This window comes from Dreissena polymorpha, chromosome 7 (assembly GCF_020536995.1).
Source record: "Dreissena polymorpha isolate Duluth1 chromosome 7, UMN_Dpol_1.0, whole genome shotgun sequence".
Taxonomy (NCBI): domain Eukaryota; kingdom Metazoa; phylum Mollusca; class Bivalvia; order Myida; family Dreissenidae; genus Dreissena; species Dreissena polymorpha.
The window spans coordinates 60445039-60468765 of NC_068361.1; the positions used below are offsets into that span (position 1 = coordinate 60445039).

General features: G+C 34.3%; 1 protein-coding gene across 2 annotated transcripts; it reads left to right on the forward strand.

The window, feature by feature from the left end:
* On the forward strand, positions 1-23052 carry LOC127838214 (transcription initiation factor TFIID subunit 1-like). 2 transcript variants are annotated; one of them, XM_052365807.1, is made up of 6 exons: positions 1-15; positions 4505-4598; positions 6861-7015; positions 9277-9408; positions 14814-14895; positions 16987-23052. In XM_052365807.1, exons 2-6 carry the CDS (start codon positions 4541-4543, stop codon positions 18006-18008), a joined length of 1449 nt encoding a protein of 482 aa, XP_052221767.1. In that variant the 5' UTR covers positions 1-15; positions 4505-4540; the 3' UTR covers positions 18009-23052. The 2 variants fall into 2 exon arrangements, with proteins under 2 accessions (XP_052221767.1, XP_052221766.1); XM_052365806.1 differs by lacking the exon at positions 1-15 and adding an exon at positions 291-356.
* Positions 23053-23727: the final 675 nt, after the last annotated feature.

Consider the following 23727-nt stretch of genomic DNA (forward strand, 5'->3'; position numbering starts at 1 on the left):
AGTAAATAAAACTGGGTAAGATATAACAAATTTATTAATTCGAGAGTTGATATACCCATTATCTTGGAGGTTGTTGCTTTATTAATCAAACCATGAAAACAAAAAATTCAATAACTGAGACTGTGCAAATAAGATTATTTTTCTACTTCTTCCTTGACAAGTAATGACTTAATGAGTATGGATAATGTCATTTACTGGTGAACTAAATCCTGAAAAATAAGCTGACCCAGAGAGTTCTGGCTTTCATATCTTAAAATTGCAAAATGTAAATAAATAACAAAGTTAACTCCCTTATATCTAAGTTTGCCATACTATTTTGTTTTTAATCGACTTCCTTGAAAAGTAAATAAAACTGGGTAAGATATAACAAATTTATTAATTCGAGAGTTGATGTACCCATTATCTTGGAGGTTGTTGCTTTATTAATCAAACCATGAAAACAAAAAATTCAATAACTGAGACTGTGCAAATAAGATTATTTTTCTACTTCTTCCTTGACAAGTAATGACTTAATGAGTATGGATAATGTCATTTACTGGTGAACTAAATCCTGAAAAATAAGCTGACCCAGAGAGTTCTGGCTTTCATATCTTATTAATTGTCACTTTTTTATTTCCTAGTCGGTATACTTTAAGTCTTATTTATAAGACGCGCAAAGAATTTAGAGATACTTTTTATATGGGCTAAATTCTTTGGAACTTCTTATCGGTGAAGGACCCAGAAAGTTAAAATTTTCATCAATTTGCGTAAAATTGCAAAATAACATTACCAGCTCATTCATTCATTCGTTGAATTGAAGTTAGAAAGGCATAAATTCTTCAGTTAAACTTCTGCTTAAATTGCAACAATATCGCTGACCACTTGCCAGATTATGAAACAGATTTAAATATCAACCAATCAAAAGAAGGCATTACGGTGTAACATGTACAGGTAATTTTTATTTAACATGAGCTTTAAACACCGACTTTTACCTAACTAGATCTAGTATGCTCATCTTTGACGATTTAATAAGCATATGTTCAAAACAGATATGGTGCAGTTTCTATTCACTTTTCTAAGTTTCAGCAACTTTGTCTGCATGTCGTTTTCGCACCTCTGTCTGTGTTGTTTTATGTACTTACATTCTACATTACATAGGACAGTTTACTGTACGATCTGTATCAATATTATTTATGTACAGTATAAAAATAAAATATGTAATTTATTTCAGAACTTTTTAATTGTCACTTTAGAAAAAAAAGCTTATTTAATCCAGAAAAGTATAATAACATCGGTTTATTATGTAACGCTCTTCACCACAACCAGATGCTTTACATCGAGGCCGTGTTATCGATTTATATCTACACAGCGTTCGAATCGAGAGATATTGAAAATTTGATTAGTGGTTGGATTTAAATTGCTCAGGCGTGCAAAATTCAAAGTGTCATTACATAATTTTGACGGAACATTATCGAGAAATGAATTATCTACACGGGTATGTAAATATTATTGCAATCCGTTGATATTAAGTGTCTGATATCGGGGCTTGAATGTTGCACACAAAATCCTTGCGCAACAATATAGACAAAGAAGAAAAATGTCCCAACATTGTTTGAATGCCCAATATAAAAACTGACTTAATATTTGAGAGCGTCAACAAGTTGGACTAGTATACTTTATCCTAGTATTCTCGCAGGTTGACTATTCTCTCGGTACTTCCTTAATGCCCCTAGGCTTTGTTTACCAACAAACTTGTGGACCCACTTGTAAAATCCGCAAGAAACACATGTCGCTGCCAGTATTACCAATTCTTGGGTATTAAAATTTAAATGTAAAAAAAAAACATCAATTGAACCCAAATTTACTAGACAGCTATCTTGAATTCTATTAAATTGAACATTTAGCATGTGTAACTGTAGTATCGGCCCTCTTTAAGAATACATCTATATATTTTAAGTGAAAATATTAAAAAACCACACATTTTGTATATTTTAAGCTATTGTTAAATGTGTTTTCATGGACATACCAACAAAAATTGCATTTAAATTGGCCATTTTTTGACAAAATACTGGCTAGACTTAGCTCCCTGTAGAAAGTTTTATCATGTACATTTTTTTTTAATAATATCTACCCTTCTGATTGGTTGCTGAGGTTTATGACTATGCGCATGTGCTTGTTCTATAAATAGATTCTCAATTATGTTGTTCCTAAAATATTTTAACATGTTTTTCACAAATAAGCGGCTTATTAAACATTTGATAAACCCACTTAAAGATGCTAAACAAACTAATACAATTATGTGTTACGCAATTTAAAAATCATATTATCACCCTAGAGTAAACATGATCTAGGCTACTTTCCAATTAAAACCAGAAATCAGGAAAATGATCGTGTTAATTTTCATTGATAAATAGTAAATACTTATAACTTTTTATAATTGAAAATCATTTACTGTCCAGCACTTCATGAGGGTTTTTGGTTTAACCATTTACCACCTAGATACGTATTTTGACGCATTTGTAGTCCCTTAGAAAGTTACATTTAATTCATTAAAGACCTTTCTTACTGGATTCAAGTTTTTAAGTCTTCATCTCCAAACCTTAGATACTGGCGAGCAGCAAACAGCATAAAACCAGAACAGACTGCGAGTAACTTGCAGGCTGTTCTGCTTTTATGCTGTTTGCACATATCCATTCTCTCTTTGCTTCTGAGTGGGAAAGGGTTAAGTCACGATTCAATGAAGAGGGCCGATATTAGGAGAATAATGGATAACTATTGATCTATTTTTATTTTGTGCGTGTATGTTTGCTTGTGTGTGCTTGGGTCAACAGTATCAATATTGATTAAAACTTTAGGGTTGCACATAACCAATCTCATTTCATTATTTTTTATGGTCAATTAATTAAAAAAAAATGCATTTAAAGAAATCATTTGGACAATTCTTGAAAATAACTGTGGTGTCATATTTGTTTATTATTGGGTCTCAATTGCCATTTATTTAAACTGATGTTATTTTAATTTATTGTTGCTTTTGTTTTTATTGATACATGTATGTCAGGTCTTTGTTAAGTCATGATTTATTTAACATTAGTGCTATCTTACCATTTTACCTTGGAAATACCCGATGTGTTTACAAATAAGGTCTGACGGACAAAGGTGTTGTTTTTGTTAATTTTTTCAGAGCACTTAAGTTGCTTGACATCATCAGCCTGAAGCTCATTCACTAGCTGATGTCTTGTAACATACATATATTTATACTATTAACTTCATTGAATTATTTTTTTTTACCAGTAATAATATATCAATTTATTCTGGTATATAAATGTAAAATATTTATTTTGTTAACTGCCACAACAATTCCATTTAAGTACACTATGTGTATTATTTAATATAATCTAAAGAGATGATAATAATTGATGGAAGAATAATCATTATATTTTTCTGGGAAAAGAAATACAGCCCAATCATGTAAGTGTCTCTAAGTAAGTTAATCCGAGGAATGGTCATTTTTCGCCATAGAGAGAAAAAAGCAATTTTTGGATTTGGAATTTTTTTCACACAAAAAGTTCACTGATATTTAAGAAAAACTGTTTTAAACTTATTTAAAAATAACTCTTTATAATAATTTAAATAATAAGAACAAAATTATATAACTTAAAGTTATAAACTTATTAAATAAAATTGAATAAAACAATTGAGGTATAACAAACACTTGACACATCTTATTTTTTTGTTTTTTAAATTGGGAATTTTTTAAATTTGGATATTTTTTAACCATTATATATGACTGAAATACTGTTGGCTATGCCATGGAGAAAAATCCAAATGAACATGCTTTCAAATAACACAGCTCTTGCTGCCTTTTGCAATTTTCCCTAAGTGAGATAACAGTTTTTTTCACCATTTGGGGTAAAATTTCATCGTTTTTACTAAAATTGGAAAATTAGTGTTGCTGATTTTTTTTAACAAATACTTATCAATTGAGAATAAGCGTTATTTCAATATTTTATTTATTATTGTTCCACTAATAGAGCTATATTTGATATGAATTAAATGTTTAGACTTAATAAAAAAAATTTAAATCTTGGAAATCTTCAATTGGGAATTTTTTTGTCCCATTTGTGAAAAATATATGTATACTTTCTTCTATTGGGAATGGATAGCGGACCCGAATTTGAAGGGAAAAATACCTTAATTTGTTAAATTAATTATTACAATTGGCAAAAGCCAGTTGCAACATTTTTGTACAACTATTTTTACCAAGAAAACAAACATTATAAAACTGTTATAAATTACTGTATGTGCTGCAATATTGCTTATCACCGTCAACAAGTAATTGTTTTCTGTTGTAATATCAGTTTAGATCATGGTTTGACACGGTAAAAGTTATTTAACTGGCAACAAACTTGTTTCTTGTTTGTTCATTATGCTGCAGTAAGACTTACTGTGGTATTTCTTAAAGGAAGATTCACTTTAGCCTAATGTTTTTTGTTTATATGACAAGCGATTTATTGTTTATTTACAGACCATCAGATATGAGCAGTTACAACAGCGTGAAGTCATGAATCAAATTAAAACATCTGTTTTAGAAATATGTATAGTACTCTTATGTGTAAATGGTAAGTTAAACCATTTATTTTTGCATAAAACCAATGCTCTTTACCTATAATGGTTTTAAAAATTTCAGTCCAAATAACATCTCAGTAGAAAATGAAATATGTTTTATAATGATCTTACAAACTTCACTGTTTATTTATATGCCATATTGGCACACGGTCCTAATTAACACTCTCTCTCAAACAAACGTCCCTTCTAACATGTAATTAATTGCATGTGTGAACAGAAAATAGTGCCCCCTCATTTTTTTTGTCTGCCTAGTTTTAAGTTAGCAGTGAATAAATGATGTTTTACTTAAAAATAACATACGTATTGAACTTATTTAACACATGGGTAACTTGGCATGAAAGGAACTGAAATAATTTTATTAATTTCACCGTTAATATTTTATAGTTTTTTTCCATCTTATGACATTATTAAAAATGGGGATCCGTATTGGTTGTTCGGGCTAAATATAATTGTCTTATTAGCTGTCTAATCTGATTATGACCAGAGTAAGTAATGTGATCAGGAGGTCCATCCCTTCTCTTGACGTGTTCTCAATATCTTCTCATAAGACTTAAATTACTGGCTAATCTCAGGTAACAGACTTCAATGGGTCTCTATAGAGGATATTTGTTGGATTCGGTGGATTATCGATTTTAATTCACGAGTGATCATAGAAAATAATATTTTCACGAGTGGCGCAGCCACGAATGAAAATATATATTTTATATGATCACAAGTGAATTAAAATCGATAATCCACCGAACCCAACAAATTTTCTTTTTATTTTATGCTTTTTTCACAGTTTATATACATTGTTAAAGAGTTTAACTAAAGAATTTCGCTGGGAAAATGTCGTCATTTCGTCAAAAAAATGACGTCATTTAACATAAACAGTGAAAATTATCGATAATTTTCACTGATAATTTTCATTGTTTGAAACAGTGAAATTACCAGTTTTAAATCACTGATATTTCTCTATAAACCACCGTAAAGCATAAAATAAATAAGCGTAATCAATCTAAAATAAACTAATCTACAGATTATAAACACTATCCAACCCTTTTCTTTGATAATGCCAAGAGTAATCAGTGTAGCACTGTGTCGCCTGTCTTTATTGATCCAATTAGTGCCTTGCAGCACTGTGTCGCCTGTCTTTATTGATCCAATTAGTGCCTTGCAGCACTGTGTCGCCTGTCTGTATTGATCCAATTAGTGCCTTGTGCTTTTTTTACGATTTATAATATTGCCTAAATGAGGGCCTTTTAAGTTGACACTTGATTGGATACCAATTAGTGACAAACTGAACTGCAAGGCCCAAAGGCTTCGTATTTCTCATCTAAATCCAAATGACAGTTCGCAAAATTAACCATTGCCAATTCGAAGAAATCTCAGCTGGGACGATATACATTTTATTATCGATTTTTATGTACCCCACCACTAAATTGGGGGACATATTGTTTTTGCCCTGTCTGTTGCTTTGTTTGTTTGTTTGTTTGCGTCAGCTTAAACAATTGCCATAACTTTTGAAATATTTAAGATAGCAACTTCATATTTGGCATGCAAGTGTTTCTCATGGAGCTGCACATTTTGATTGGTGAAAGGTCAAGGTCATTCTTTAAGATCAAAGGTCAAATATATGGGGACATAGTGTTTCACAAACACATCTTGTTCGATGTGTAATGAAAGAAAATCTGAAAAAACTGTTTGAAAATAAGCCAACTATGATCATTCTACAGGCTTCTGTGGCAAATTTGTACCTTGTGCCCTTTTTACGGTTTATAATATTGCCTAATTCAGGGCCTTTTAAATTGACACTTAATTGGATATAATGCATAATAAATTATATTGACAAACTGATCTGCAAGCTGGCCCAAAGGCTTTGTATTTCACATGTAACCTTATATGGCAGTTCCCAAAAGTAACCAATTTTTATTAGCTCTGCTGTTTTCGGAGAAAACCCGAGGTATTGTCATAGCCAGCTCGTCGTTACCGTGTCTGCGGTCGTGTCGTTCGCAATGATAAAACTTTAACATTTTGTTAAGGTTTTGAACATTGGCTCTAAAATCAAAGTGCTTCAACTTAAAACTTTGAAACTTCATATGAAGCTGCACCTTGATGAGTTCTAAATGCCACACCCATTTTTGGGTGACTAGGTCAAAGGTCTAGGTCACTGTGACCTCTAAAAAAAATAAAATCTGACAAGCTTTCATTTATTCAAACCTGCACCCGCAGCCTAGCGTGGCACCTGTTATGCGGTGCTCTTGTTCAATCTGCAGGCTGCTGTGGCCAGGCGAGTGGCTCCGAGGTGTGTAAGATCCAGGACGGACTGCAGGGGGAATGTCGATACCGGATAGACCATGTCAACCTCGATGTCATCTGGGTCAAGATTGACCCCTGTAGTGACCCAGTGGCCGTCACGTTTACCATCACGGTAAATACTTGGATGAAAGGGTTATGATGATAAATATGTTCTTTTGCTTCAGACTTTGTGTGGTTAAGCTTTGAATGGGTTAAGGTAAAATTGTATTTCATTCCAAACTTCGAACTGTCTCTTAAAAGCCCTGCAAATACTTTTTGCTAAAATCATTTGTAAAAGGGTATCACATTGACTAGAATAAAAAGTGAAAGGAATTGGTCAAATGATAATTATTTGATCTTAATTTTAATGACACCGTCAACCACGAATGACAAAAAAAGAAAAGTTCTTAAATACTGTATTTTTTTACAATTATAAGTTTATATTGATTAAAATATCACGACTGTTATATAACATTACTTGAAAAAAGTTGTTAAGTTTTCATATTTTCAGTATATTCGGTAATAAATTTTACTAAGTACAGGTACCAGGTAACTTCCAGTTAACTATAAATAACGCAAGTAGATTGATCATTATCCTCACGTGGTAAACCCAGGAATGCAAATTGTGCATGCATAGTGAATTGTATATTTTATATATAAAATGATGAATCTTCTTGTGTTATTTATAGTGTGTATATCGTTATGTCACTTATTTTCGCGATGTACTTTTAATTTCACATCGCAAAATTTTATTACCGAATATACTGAAAATATGAACTTTTTTCAAGTAATGTTATATAACAGTTGTGATATTTTAATCAATATAAACTAATAATGGTAAAAAATACTGTATTTTAGAACTTTTATTTTTTCTTCATTCGTGGTTGACAGTCCCTTTAATTGTATGAACACTGTACATGTTAAAGTTGCTTATGACTTGTTTGTACGCTTCAGCAACATAATAAGGTTTTATCCAGGACAGCGCTGGCTGCGCCAGAATTTTTTTGTCAGCCCCTATGTCCTTTGCGAGGCAAATAAGAGCGTCGTGCTCTTTACAGGGCCCTTTGTGTTGACCTTTGATTGGATAGCAAATAGTGACAAACTATTAACATCAGCCGGTATATCCAAAGCCAATTAGTGCCTAGAGCCCTTGAATCAATTTGATGTTATTGCCCTTAAAGCCTTCACAAGGGCCAACGTTTTGACTATATATTGGATACTGATAAGAGGTGAACAGATAAGATGTCAGGCTAGCACAGTGGTTAGTACACACGCTTCTCACAAAGTTGAACTGGAAGCATGTAAGTTTGGTTAATAGTATGCGCTTTCCCCCACAAAACACGATGTTTTTGTTTAATATGTATGAAAAACAATAAGTATTCAAGAAAGTTACCTTAAAATGAATAAGTCATTTATAACATGTGACATGTGATGTTTACTAATGTAAGAAAAAAGGTTCAATCTTACTACCCGGTAGTATATGCGCTTTTTTTCAGAGTAGCCGCACACAAAATGTGCTTATTAAAGTAGTGATGCATGTCTTGACCTAGATTACCGTAATTACTCTATGTTTTCGGACACTCTTAAGTTTTCGGACAACCCTTTTTTTAGCAAAAAAAATTATTTTTCGTGACTCTTAATTTTCGGACACACGAGTTTTCGTCCATAATTAATGTCTCTAAGTTTTCGGACAGTATATTTTACAGCGCTATTTTACCAAATTTCGGTCCTGTTTTCGATATATAATGACACTTCGATCATGGGGTTTTACAACCAGATTAACATCATAAAACATGGCAGGTGCATGCCTGAGGGCAACGGACCATTACATTTGCGTTATGTACTCTATGTTTTCGACTCTAAGTTTTCGGACACCTGTATTTTGTGAATATTTTTCGTTCCTAAGTTTTCGGACACCATAAAATTAATTATTTTTAAGTGTCCGAAAACATAGAGTAATTACGGTAAGTACTATTACATAGAAAGTGAGTACATGTTATAAAATATATCAAAAATTGACACCAGTCACCTGTATATGTAAACATAATAGACTTTCTTTATAGAGGAAATAGTTATACGTGAAATTTGAGGCTCGCTCTGGAAAAACTGAGGTTAATGTTTGTGCGGAAGGTGTCATCCCAGATAAGCCTGCAGGCTGTACTAATAATCAGTGACGAGACTTTCAGCTTTTATGTTTCATTTAAAGTTAGTCTCTTCTTAACGAGAATCCAGAAAGTGTCGTCCCTGCAGGCTTATGAGGCTAATCTGGGATGGCAGTTTATGCACATGCATGAAACCTCATTTTCCCAGCGAAAGACTGATTTACATTCATTAGTGATATTTTAAAATTAATAGCCTAATTATCTTCAGTGGAACTGGTTTCTTGTTTTTCAGAATGATAAGACCTATATGGATCTTTCTCACACCTTCAAAGGTTCCCAGATCATTCGCCTGCACGGATATTCTGAGAGAATTTTTCTCCATGTCACCATGGGCGAAACCTTTAGCGGAACATTCAGACTGGAGGTATTATAGCAGCAGTCCAGTATCATTGTTAATATTAGCTTGACTATCATCCCATTGTCCGAGCCATACTTTTCACCCAAAGGTTGTTGTCCCCTAATTCTCTAAATAAGATTCACATACAACAACTTCACATCACTGTTTCTGCTGCAGGTTTGAAATTTACACTTCACAAATGTATTCAGGGTCATTGTGTGAGGTCAATGACCAAGGTCCATAGCACTGACCTGCAATTAAGCAGAACTATTTCCCTTTTTGTACTTTGAAATGTTGTTTCAAGTTTGTTTATTCGTGATATAGGCCTCCGGCCCCTGACACATATATATTACAATCCATGCAAAACAATGGTGTGTGCACAATTGGTTGAGATAACATGTAAGCATATAATCAAGTGGTAAACGATTCTTACAATAACATGCTAAAAGATTGTACAACATTTGCATTTAGTAGAGCGGAAATGTATATTATATATATATAGATATACACATACATTCACAAACATATACATATATATACACACATATATATATATATATATATATATATACATATCATACATAGAAATATATACATGTTATAAAGTAAATATACAATGTTATAGCCCCTGCATATAACCTACCCCAATAGAAGAGACTTTCGAATAGTATTCTAAAAAATGTATAGCGGAATTTTGGTTATATGGGTAGGGCCTATAATAAATTGACACAAATGGTATACCGAGTAGTAGGCCCTATCGAAACAAAATATAGGACTTTGTCGGTAGGAACTACATTTTAAACCTAAGTACACTTTTACAATTATTGTTAAGGTTAATGTGCAACATTTCCATTTCACTGTTTCTACAACAGATATTAAATTGAAACTTCACACATGTGTGCGTGGTCATTGTGTGAGGTCACTGACCAAGTTCCATAACTCTATATGTATTAATGTTATTGCAATAAAACACTACATATGTGTTCAGGGTCTTCATGAACATTCACTGACCAAGACCTATAACTGAACGCTTTTTAGCTGAAATATGCCTGCCCCACATATCATGAAAGTCTGGTTAAAGTTTGTGTGCATCAAGTAGCTATTTCTATGGGAACAAGGTCAGAAAAACGGGCTATTTATGTAATTATACCAAGTCTATATCATAATTATTGTGTTATTACCTGTTTTTTCGTCATGATTGTCGTCTTATCAGCTGTGGAAATTCTTGTGTTATAAAGTTGAACAGTTTTTAGGCACATGCGTTTTAATGTTGCTTAGAAGTTTATGTCATGAAAAAGTACACGATCTTATAAGGGTGCATGAAGTTATAGGAAAGAAGGTTATATATCTCTGTTACTTATACAAATACTCATTGAAAATTCTAACATTTCTCTTGCATCTTCATGCAGGGTCACCAAGCAAAGCTCTTAACTCTGACTTTCAAAGATCAGTGGCAGCTATTCAAGGTTTGAGAACTAAAATGCTTTATCCGCTAATGATACACAAAAATGCCACTTTTTGTGCTTAGAAAATTCTGGTTAACGTCAATAACTTTATATCTTTAGGTCAACATCAGGTATGAAAATAAAACTTAAAATATGTGTCCAGGGTGTTTATTCATTTATAAAGGGTCACCAACAAAGACCTTTATTTTTATGCCCCCCTTCGAAGAAGAGGGGGTATATTGCTTTGCACATGTCGGTCGGTCGGTCTGTGGGTCGGTCCGCCAAGCAGGTTGTTTCTGGATTATAACTCAAGAACTCTTGGGGCTAGGATCATGAAACTTCATAGGTACATTGATCATGACTCGCAGATGACCCCTATTAATTTTAAGGTCACTAGGTCAAAGATCAAGGTCACGGTGACCTGAAATAGTAAAATGGTTTCCGGATGATAACTCAAGAACGCTTAGGCCTAGGATCATGAAACTTGATAGGTAGATTGATCATGACTCGCAGTTGACCCCTATTGATTTTCAGGTCACTAGGTCAAAGGTCAAGGTCACAGTGACCCGAAATAGTAAAATGGTTTCCGGATGATAACTCAAGAACGCTTAGGCCTAGGATCATGAAACTTGATAGGTAGATTGACCATGACTCGCAGATGACCCCTATTGACTTTTAGGTCACTAGGTCAAAGGTCAAGGTCACAGTGACCCCAAATAGTAAAATGGTTTCCGGATGATAACTCAACAACGCTTATGCCTAGGATCATGAAACTTCGTAGGTAGATTGATAATGGCTGGCAGATGACCAACTATTGATTTTCAGGTTACTAGGTCAAAGGTCAAGGTCACGGTGACCCGAAATAGTAAAATGGTTTCCGGATGATAACTCAAGAACGCTTGATCATGAAACTTCATAGGTACATTGATCATGACTCGCAGATGACCCCTATTGATTTTGAGGTCACTAGTTCAAAGGTCAAGGTCACGGTGACCCAAATTGTAAAATGGATTTCCGGATGTTAACTCAAGAACGCTTATGCCTAGGATTATGAAACTTCACAGGTACATTGATCATGACTCGCAGATGACCCCTATTGATTTTTAGGTCACTAGGTCAAAGATCAAGGTCACGGTGAGTTGAAATAGTAAAATGGTTTCTGGATGATAACTCAAGAATGCTTATGCCTAGGATCATGAAACTTCATAGGTAAATTGATCATGACTCGCAGATGACCCCTATTGATTTTCGGGTCACTAGGTCAAAGGTCAAGGGCACGGTGACTCAACTTTGAAAAATGGTCTCCGGATGATAACTCAAGAAGGCTTACACCTAGGATCATGAAACTAAATAGGTACATTGATCATGACTCGCAGATGACCCCTATTGACGTTCAGGTCACTAGGTCAAAGGTCAAGGTCACGGTGACTTTACACAGTAAAATCGTTTCCGGATGATAACTCAAGAAAGCTAATACGCCTAGGATCATGAAACTTCATAGGTACATTGATCATGACTCGCAGATAACCCCTATTGATTTTTAGGTCACTTGATCAAAGGTCAAGGTCACAGTGCCAAACAACGTATTCACACAATGGCTGCCACTACAACTGACAGCCCATATGGGGGGCATGCATGTTTTACAAACAGCCCTTGTTTTATTAGCATTTGAGCAGGATTATGCCTTCTATTGAAGATAAAAAGTGAGGTTAAGGATTGGATGGAAATTGAAACTCAAGGTAAAGTTTGCCTGCAACAAGTACATATCTCTGTAACTACTGTATGTATACAATTAAAACTTCACACATGTAGTTGGGATCACCTGCGAGATCAGCAAGCAAAGACCACAACTCTGACCTGAAATTAGCTGAATAATGTCCTGTGTACTTTTCTTACAAATGAAATTCAGGTAAACCTTTCCTTGAAACTACTCATATCCCTCACTTACATGCAGACCCAGCAGATAGTTGCATTTGGGGCCAAGTGTGTCAAGGTCACAGTGTAGGTAGGTTACAGGCTGATCTAGCTATGAATTGCATTTAGAGCCATTGGGGTCAAGTTCACAGTTTCTATAATGTTATTGAATAATTGACACTCAATATCTTCAGTTAGGATGGATATGAAGTGCTGAAATATTATGTGTAAGTAGGTTACTAGCTTATCTAGCTAGGGATTGCATTTAGGGCCAGTGGGGTCAAGGTCAGTGTTACAAAAATTAGAAAAAGGGTTTTCGCTGGATGCTTTCAGTTTTGATGGAGATATTGTGCTGTTATTTTGTTTGTACTTACAGGCCAATCAAGGTTAGGACTGATATTTAGCTCAGCTGTTTTTGGAGAAAACCCGAGGTATTGTCATAGCCAGCTCGTTGTCTGCCGTCCGCTGTCCGTGGCATGCTTAAACCTTAACATAGACTCTAAAATCAAAGTGCTTCCACATACAACTTTGAAACTGCATATGTAGATGCGCCTTGATGAGTTCTACATGCCACACCATGTTTGGGTCAGTAGGTCAAAGTTCAAGGTCACTTCTGACAAGCTTTCATTTATTCAAAACTGCACCCACAGCCGAGCCTTGGCACCCGCTATGCGGTGCTCTTGTATACTTTTATATTTGTTAAAATTTTCCGGAATCCATCATCATAATACATCTTTGATGTTTCTGTTTGTAACAAGCATGTTGGAGTATAAAAAACATTTGTTACTAAGAAACAGTTTATAGACAATTAAAGATCATTGATTACATTCATAACACTTGGTATATTGAAATGTATTAAATCATCTGCAACAGACGTAGACTTTTATAATATTTAATGCGCTATGTTTAAGTTGTTTTTAAATTAAGATTAAATTACCAGGTCTGGTGTCATGAGCAGTGGTATAAACAGTATCTGATTGTTTGCTAAAACATATGTTTGGCTCAAGTGTTTCTTTATCAAACCTTTCTTTGCACATAATTGCTATATAACCTGCACAAGATTCAAGGCTGTTTAGTGTAGGGAGTTTACTGGGCTGGTGTTGACTACATATATTAAGTTGAAAGAACCTTTTTACGTTTTGATAAATTGACAAAATCGAACAAATATGTTTCAAATTTGCAAATTGTCATTGTAGTTATGTTTTTGGTAATGAAACAGTTATACTGAACATTTACCATGTTCTAAAATATCCATAAAATGCATCTTTTGACGATTTAAAAACCTGAAAATTATAAAGCGTTACAAACGCAAAATAATTGAATAATTTCTGTTGTTATCGTTATATTTTGTGACATAACGAGGACTGTATAAAATCCCTATTCTACAATGGTTATGTAGCACGGATGGCCAAGTTGTTTCTAGTCTTTAACTCCAAGGGTCGGCGGTTTGAGGCCAAGTGTGAAATTTGTGTTTCTTTCTTTAAATTTATTTGTGTTCATTCTATAACTCTTTAGTTTTGATGTTTACATTCATCAGTTTAAAGCATTTAATGACAAACTTCAAAACATGCCAAAATCTGTGTAAAGGTCCTTTTTATCCAGTGGGGCATTATTGTGTCAGTTCAGGTGCATATATGAAGATTGGATAATATGACATCATCATGATCCCTTGATCAGATCCCCGCTCACCCTGTCTCACCACCTGCTTTTGTAAACTTAAATATTTTTAAACATAGATAACTGACCTGTAAATACTCTGATCATTATTGCTGAGAGCAATGTTCATCAGTTGTGAGTGTTGGAACAGGCTTTTTAATCAAATGATGTTCAATATTTAACCCTTTGCATGCTGGGAAATTTGTCGTCTGCTAAAATGTCGTCTGTTGAATTTCTAAAATTAGCATTTTCTTCGAATTTTTTTCAAAGAATACTATCAGAGTAGCAAACAGTTTGGATCCAGATGAGACGCCACGTTCTGTGGCGTCTCATCTGGATCCAAACTGTTTGCAAAGGCCTTTAAAATTCAGCTCCAGCGCTTTAAGGGTTAAGTTGTATCTGGCGTATATTTTGCAGGCCGACATAGAAAGGTATGATGGCACAAATACTGACTTTATTTATCAAGACTTTGACCTACAAGTGGCTTCGGAACAATGCTGTAAGTATTTTTATTGTAACAAGTTTTTCACATGTGATTAAGTACATTTAATGGGACATTCTCTGTTTAGGTCAGAGCTCCAGATAAGGTTTTGTGAAATTCTTAAATTACTACCAGATTTTCAAAAAGAATTCTAACTCTGAAATTTTATTCTTAACGTTACTACTAAGTTTTGGAAAATAATTCTTATTTTTTCTAAATGACCTAAAAATAAATAATAATGGTTATTTTCATGAAAAAAAAAATCAAAATAACCATACTAGCAACTTTATTTATATGAGTTCAACAGTGTCTTTTCAGTATTATACAATTTTATTTTTCAACTACCTTCATATGCCCAAACTGTGCTTAGGTTGCATGCCTTAGATGAATATTTACATATTTCACAATTAAAACGGGTCTCCCCTTCAATCTTTTCAACGATTAGCCACGGGACTTGTCCCTTCCACTCGTTCAATGTTTTTTTGTGTGTTTAAGTTTGGACCCGTCGTGTCGCGTTTTTGTTTAGCTTTTCCGACTGTGTTCAGTATCAATTTGAAGTGAATCGGTGTAGAAATGAAGAAATTATAGTAAAAGGCAATTTTGGATGGGCGTGGCCTATGTGGACGGGGCACCCCAGGGTTGATAATGGGGCCATGCATACTTGAGATCAACCGTATTGTCATTAGAGAGGTTCAGTATCAATTTGAGGTGAATCGGTGTAGAAATGAAGAAATTATAGTAAAAGGCAATTTTGGGTGGGCGTGGCCTATGTGGGCTGAGCGCAACAGGGTTGGCTATGGGGCCATACATAGCTGAGATTGACCGCATTGTCATAAGAGAGGTTCAATATCAATTTGAAGTGAATTGGTGTAGAAATGAAGAAATTATAGTAAAAGGCAATTTTGGGTGGGCATGGCCTATGTGGGCAGGGCGCCCCAGGGTTGGTCATGGGGCCATGCATAGTTGAGATTGACCGTATTGTCATAAGAGAGGTTCAGTATCAATTTGAAGACAATCTGTAAAGAAATGAAGATATTATAGTAAAATAACCTAAAAAAATGAGTAAAAATCTCTGACCCGGCCCCACCCCCCACCTGACGGTTCAGGAAATCGCAAAATATTCCATGAGTTATCTCCACACTCAGACCAACCAGCAGAAAATGGTTGATACTGCTTGAAACCGCTTCCGGCTGGCCCTATGATAGGCGTTATCCGAATAAAAACAAGAAAGTAATAAGGTAGATGTACCTGTTTGAAGACTCAATTTCTCCATGGAATCGCGGCATTGGCGGCCATTTTTTCCGAATAAAAACTACAAAGTAATAAGGTAGATGTACCTGTTTGAAGACTCAATTTCTCCATTGAATCGAGGCATCGGCGGCCATTTTTTCTCAAATCTGACCACGTGATTCCCCGCATTGTTCTATGTCGCTTCAAATAGCAATTTGATATTTGGCATACATGTGTATCTCATGGAGCTGCACATTTTGAGTGGTGAAAGGTCAAGGTCATCTTTCAAGGTCAAAGGTCAAAAAAACAAATCCAAGGGAAGTAATAAGCTTTAAAAGGAGATAATTATTTGTACCTGCCAAATTATAAAAAATAAAAAAATTAATCAAAGCCGCGTAGTAGGGGGCATTGTGTTTCTGACAAACACATCCCTTGTTTTAAGTTGTGGCAGGGGATTTAGCTTTCATATGCGGGAAAAATGCCTCTCTAAATATGATGATAGCATTCATGCCATGTAACTAATAGGGTAAATGAAATTAATAGGGTTAAGTTTAATGAAGGAGAAAAATGCATACAGGTAAAGAAATTTTCTGAAATGATTTAGCCAATGTTTATCTACAACTATAGAAATGTTTAAACCCAGTCAGTGTTAACAAATGGTCAGTAACATGACTTTCAGGACAGTTTTTGTTGTGATTTAGTATTTAATTCAGTCATTCACGATTCATTTATTATTTGTGTATTGTTAAATAAGTTCATTGGTAACAACTTTACCCTAACATTACTTGATATTTCAGTCAATATTGCCTACAGAAAGGTATGCTTATCAAATTAAGATCATTGTAAACAACTAAACACTTACATGACTTATTATTTCAGTCAATATCGCCTCGAAGATTGCAATAGGGATTATGAGCGTACTATTCCTGGTGGCCATAGCTATGGGAATAGTGCTGCTGGTGCTCTGGCGCAGGAAACGCAAAGCTGAAAATTGTGCAGGAACCAGCCAGAGAAATGGTGCTGGGCCCAGCTCTTCCACAACTGCGGCCTCTCTGGGAACCGGTGAGATCCTTTTAAACCATAGCCTTGCAAATGCTGCAGAAATGGATAACAATAATTTTGATAACAACAATACAGTGAATCTGAATAGGGTTTTTGAGGCAGGACAAAATGAGAATAGAAATGCAAATAGAGCGACTGAAAATGTGGGTGGTGTTAATGAACAAACTGAGTTCCATGTAGAAAGTCTTAACGGTCTAGCTGTATTGGAAAGTTGTGCAAGAACTGGCCATGATAGAAATGGGGTTGTAGATTCTAGTGGGCATGCAAATGTTGATGGAAGGAATGTGTCAGACAGGCATTGCACAGCACGGCCCTCAGCATCGCAGGGCCAAGTTCACAGGTTAGGAAATGGCAGGCGTCAGGAAACAGCAGGGCATTTACAACAAAGTCACCATAGAAGCTGTAAAGACGATACTTATACAGATTTGGTTCATCCTGCCAGAGCGGGAGGCAGTCGGAGTGGGGAAAATGATGAAAATACCGGTAACACAGATTCTCTAGAGAATCATGTACGTCCTACAAGCAATGAAGACTCGAATGATGGTGTTCATGCAAATAATGGTTCTGGGACAAGGTTACATGAAAATAGGTCACGGAATCATGCACCAAAGGGAAGTGACAATGTTGTGAGTTCTCGCCAAAGACAGCCTCATGTTCGTAAAGGACTGAGTGATGGTACTAGAAGTGAAACGGTGCATAGAAGAACTCCTGCACGTGATCATGTTGATGGAAGTGATGGTCGTCGTAGGAGTGGTGCTGATGGTGGTATTGCTGATGAAAGCTGTGGACATTTTTCTGATTGTAGTGGTGGTGTTGGTAAATCACATGAGCATGGTTAGAATAAATTTTAATGTCCAAACAGGACGTCATTGAGCTATTGTCAAAGGTTTTGTTCTCTGTTACTGTTTAATGTTAAATAACTTAAATTAACTTATTTTACACTGCATTTTTACAAAGATATAAATTGAACTTTTTTATTTTTTGAAGTGTTTTGTACAGCTATCTCTAAGCAAAGATGGTAGGATATATTAGTGCGCCTAATTATGACGATTGGTCATTAGGAAGGAAAGCCAGCGCTGTTTTCATTCTGTTTGACTGTTTCCACTCTATAACATTAAGTTCAAGTTTGTGGTTATAAGGCTTTTGCCATGTATGTTTACCAGAACCAAATATATTGACAAGGGCATTAATTTCTTAAGGACTTGACATAAACTAAACTGCATTTAAGTCATATCCTTTTTCATACATGCCATACGTCCTCGATTGTCCGGGACAGTCCCGGAAATGAAGAACTTGTCCCGCTGTCCCGGAAATCTGTCAAATGTCCCGGAATTTACAAAATCCATATATACATGTACCTTATCTTAGCCTTTTTTAATTGTAACACTATCTAAAAATAACACACTGATTTGTATGTGAATAATATATGTTTGAACCAATTTTAATAATCTACTGATTTGCCAAATACAAAAGTCATGGTCATTAGATTGTCCCCCAAAATGGCCGTTTTTGTAGATTAAATTCTGTGTCCAATAAAGGTTTTCATCTGATCTATCTTAACAATTCCTTATACATTAAGCAGAGGGCAAAGAGGGGGGGGATATTGCTTTTCTTATATACAGTGTATTCTTTGTTGCTAAAACTAATCAGTGCATGTATATTTTTTAGAAAAATGTCCAATTTTGTAATTCTAAATCTTCAAAAGGTTTGAATACACACATTTATAAAGGCATTTGTTTAAAAAAACAACAACTGATAATTGTTTATTGGCAATACTCAGTTGATTAAATGTAACATAATATTAAAAAGACTTGGCTATGAATATCAAGTTTGAGGAAAATTCACCTAAATGAACTACACAGCTTAAAGGTAGTAATCAATTCAATGATTATTTGGTAACAATTTGTGGCCACAGATGCTCCCTATTTTGTATACGACTAAGAATCTCATATTGAAATGATATTTTTAATGTGAATACTTGCATGTTTAATTTAGAGCTTTTGTAACTATTAAAGAACTTATTGAAGAACCGGCATTTATAACTAATGGAAAATGGGCCATGCTTGAAAAATGATCTTTTTATTATAGACCAGGGCTAGCTAGCTTTTTGAAAAACAAACTAATCTGCTGGTGCAAACAAATCCAATGCATGTGTGGTCCTCTCAAAAGAATCCGCCATTTAAATCTTTTTTAAGTCCCCTACTGGTTTCACCGGAGGGGACTTATGGTTTGCCAAATGGCAATATGGACATTATGCATGTCATTTCACTGCGTCAAAAATTCTGGTTGATATGGCAACAAATATATAAAAAAATATTCTGAAAATGGTGGAATTTCTGACAATGGTGGAGCCGGTACGGGACTTGTGTTGCTTGACAATAGTCTTGTTTAAACTAGAATTTCTGTATGAAATGAGCCAGCATTGTTTGTACATAGGGGCGAGTGGGTTCTCCCAAAGTGTTGTGCAATCCAGGATAAGTAAATTTACAAAGGTCATTTACATTTGGGCTGTGCTCTGTTTAATGCATGTGCATAAAGTGTCGTCCCAGATTAGCCTGTGCAGTCCGCTAATCAGGGATGACACTTTCCGCTTTTATGACATTTTCTGTTTAAAGAAAGTCTTTTCTTAGTTTAGGCAGAAAGTGTGGTCCCTGACTAGACTGTGCGGACTGCACAGGCTAATCTGGGACAACACTTTGCACACATGCATTAAACCCCCTTTTCACAGAGCACGGCTCATTTAGATGTCCGGTTAGAAACAGCATCTGTTGCACCTTTCGCTAATCATATGTACCGGTATACAGAAACTTCACACTGATTATTGGTCATTTTTCAAAATTGTAACTTATTTATATTTTTTTATTTATTGTCTTTTATTGTTTTGGTGATGATACTCTTTAGGTATGCATTATCTGCTATGCCAACAGGGCATTTAACATATGTCATATATTGATATGTAACATAGAAGGTTCTGTTGTTCTGTGGTTGTGTTTGACTATTTAAAGAAATTACCTTAAATTAACCATAAATGTAATAAAACAGTTATATTTGAATGCTTACAGTTACTGTTAAATATGCTATGCAATAGTATTGTTGTTTTTGTTAAAATTTTAGAGTGTTTAATGTACATGTGTAGATACTTTGTTTTCTGTCGTTATTTTATGCATTTACATTTGTAAGCGTGTTGTGAGTTGTAATATATAATTTTTATATTGAAGTAAAATATTTTGAGGTTGTGTGTGAAAAAAACGTAAAAGGTTTAAAATGGAGACAAATGGGATATTTTTTTATTTTGAAAACTTACACTATCTTTTTATGATTAAATAGCTCTTAATATTAAAAGGTTACTTTGAATGTTGGTTTTATTTTTATTCATGCTTAATAACTTCTAAAAATATATATTTTATAATGATGAAATATTGATCCTGCACATTTGTTAGGGTGTTGAAAAATTAACAGTAGTAGTTGAGTCATTGCTTTAAAATGAAGGCTTTTATACAGTTTTGCAAGCCTTGCCCAGAGTTTTATGGTGATTGTTAATATGCTACACACGATAGTTGCTTCTGTGCAAGCACAACATTGAACAAAATGAAATTATTGAAATATATACAAGATAATTGTTGATTTTGTAGTACAATAACATGTGCCATTAATTGTATTTTACAAGTGTTCGAAAAAATATATATTTTCTATGATCACCAAATAAATTATAAACAGTATAACTGACCATTGTTCTGAACAAATTGTTATTTTATTTTATGCTTTTAGCTCACATATTTATGCCCCCTAAGGAGGGCATATAGTGATCAGACCTTCCGTCAAACTGCGTTTAGGTTTCTGCGTTTAGGTTTAGAAAAATGCTCATAACTTCTATGTCCCTTCAGATAGCAACTTGATATTTGGCATGCATGTGTATCTCATGGAGCTGCACATTTTGAGTGTTGAAAGGTCAAGGTCATCCTTCAAGGTCAAAGTTTTAAAAAAACAAATCCAAGGGAAGTAATAAGCTTCAAAGGGAGATAATTATATGTACCTGCCAAATGATAAAAAAAACATTAATAAATCAAAGCCGCGCAGTAAGGGGGCATTGTGTTTCTGACAAACGCATCTCTTGTTTACATTTGAAATTCCATCTTAACCTTGCATTATTGACTTATCTCTTTCGAGTGCTGTGTATAATAAAATAAATTCAATTTCATCTTGTACTTTTTGGGGGCTCATGACTGTTACGTGCAATTTTGCTTAACTTCCGAACTATCAAATGCTTTTGATAATGAAAAACGGGAATGTATGTATACATGTTACCTGTTATGTATATTTGTAAAGTTATTGAAACCTGAATATGAACATATGAACAATGTGGTAGTTTTTCTGACATTTTATCACATGCGATTTCTCTGGCTGGTATAGAGCTACATTGGCTACATATTTCCTAAAACTAATTTTCCTATGAAATGGTTTACATGTATATAAAATTGTTTAGCGGATAGAGCATTTTAGAGCTCAAACTTTGAATAGCTGCAACTGATCTTTGAAAGTTCTGGTTTTGGTTCCCATAATGGCTAAGCTTCTCAAAACAGATTCATATTCATATTTCAGTATTATATTCCTCAGGCCTAATGTGAGGAAAAACATATCTTACATTTTTACTTTTTTCTCTGCCAAAGGCTGTCCGTCTGTTACAAACTTTTCAGGGCTATATCTCAGAAACTATATAAGATATCGGCAAACATTAAACTTTATGGGTGTATAGATATCAATGAAGAGAAGTGTGATGCACAAAAACCATAACCCTACACTTTCTTAAGTAAGGGTTATTGCCTGCTGTTGTTTTTGTATAATTTAACTTTTCAGGGCAATATCTCAGAAACTATCTAAGATATCAACATGAAACTTCATGGGTGTATAGATATCAATCAGGAAAAGTGCCATGCACAGGAACCAGAACACTTAACTTCCTTTAATAAGAGTTACTGCCATTTTGTGTTTTTTATGATGTAACTTTTCAAGGATATTTCAGATACATTAAAAGATAATCGTATCAATATATATATCATATACGATAAAAGATTTCAAACTGAAACTTAATGGGTGTATAGAGATCAATAAGGAAAAGTGCCATGCACAAGACCCATAACCCTACACTTTCTTAAATCAGAGTTATTGCCCTTGTTGTTTTTGTATTATGTTACTTTTCAGGGCTCTATCTCAGATGCTTTAGAAGATTTCAACATGAAATTTTATGTTTTGATAGGAATCTACCACACATCAAGAGATTTGCACCCATCCATAAACAATTTATTTGGCGGGGGATATCAATTCAATGAATTTGCTTGTATTCATATAAAATCAAAGAACAACCTGATTTCAGATATTTTCAGTCATTTAGAAAGCTTATTTTATTTGATCGTACTGTGTTTTTTTGAGATGTTAAGTGCCATTCTATAGTCAATTGCTGATAAATAAATGATAATTATGCATTGTTATAACTACCATAGTGTGTTAGAAATTATTTTTTGTTTTGTATTTTATTTATAGACTACTATTTAATACTATCATATAACTTTTTTATTTGTTTGTTTTGATCAAGTAACAGTCTGTCAACTCTGTTAAAAACATTTAAAAAAAAGAAGTTGAAGCTTTTTGCAAAATTTGTTTCAACTTGTTGCCGTTTAATTAAAATCTGGAAAACCGATCTAAAGATTTTAAAACACAAGTATAATTTGCAAAAAAAAAATTTTTTACAGGGTGAACAATTGATTTAAGCAGTTTCAGTGTGTAATATCCTTGAAGTCGTCGTGGGAGTTTACAGACTGTGTCTTTGTTGTTGCTTGTACTGTAGCAATACCTACTGTAAGAGAAAGCAATAAAAACAAAACTAAATGATCATCTTATTTTTTTTGCAAAAGGGTTGCGCATTCATAGTGTGAACGATGTCTTCCTAACAATTAACAGGGGTCCCAGAGTTGATTCTCTTTGTGGGAGCATTCATAACCATTTACCACTTAGATATGTACTTTACCACTTAGATACGTATTACGCATGTGTAGACCCTAAGAAAGTAAAATTTAATTAAAGAGCTTTCTTACTAGATTCAAGTTTTAAAGGCTTCATTTTCAACCCTCAGACAGCGAGTTACTTGCAAGCTGTTCTGGTTTTATGCTGTTCGGACATAGCCATTTTCAGGTTGTTTCTGAGAGGGAAAGGGTTAAATTAGATTATCTCCAAAGACGCCAAATGCTAGTTCTATGCAGGAAACTGAGTTGATTGCCCCAATCAGCCTTTGCCTTTCAATTTGATAAAGTTAAATTAATGCGTTATAACTTTCAAATGGTAAAATTCTGCGACTTTACTTGAATTGTGTAAGTATCTCCAAAACTTATTATTGTCTGTCAAAGTCTATTGGGAATAACATTATAAGCTCTGCCAAGGCCATCTTAAAATTCAACTACAGGCACCGTACAAGTCCTGGTAGAGAGATGGCTTCTTCTACCACAATTGTTTTTTTTGCGCAATCTTTGTAGAGGACCTATATATGTACCTAAGGAACTAAACAAA

Excerpts from the sequence above, each read along its gene's own strand:
- LOC127838214 (XM_052365807.1), top strand. The coding sequence starts at position 4,541 with ATGAATCAAATTAAAACATCTGTTTTAGAAATATGTATAGTACTCTTA. Across the intron at positions 9,409-14,813 it reads GCGGAACATTCAGACTGGAG|GCCGACATAGAAAGGTATGA; the intron begins GTATTATAGCAG and ends TATATTTTGCAG. Across the intron at positions 14,896-16,986 it reads AGTGGCTTCGGAACAATGCT|TCAATATCGCCTCGAAGATT; the intron begins GTAAGTATTTTT and ends TTATTATTTCAG.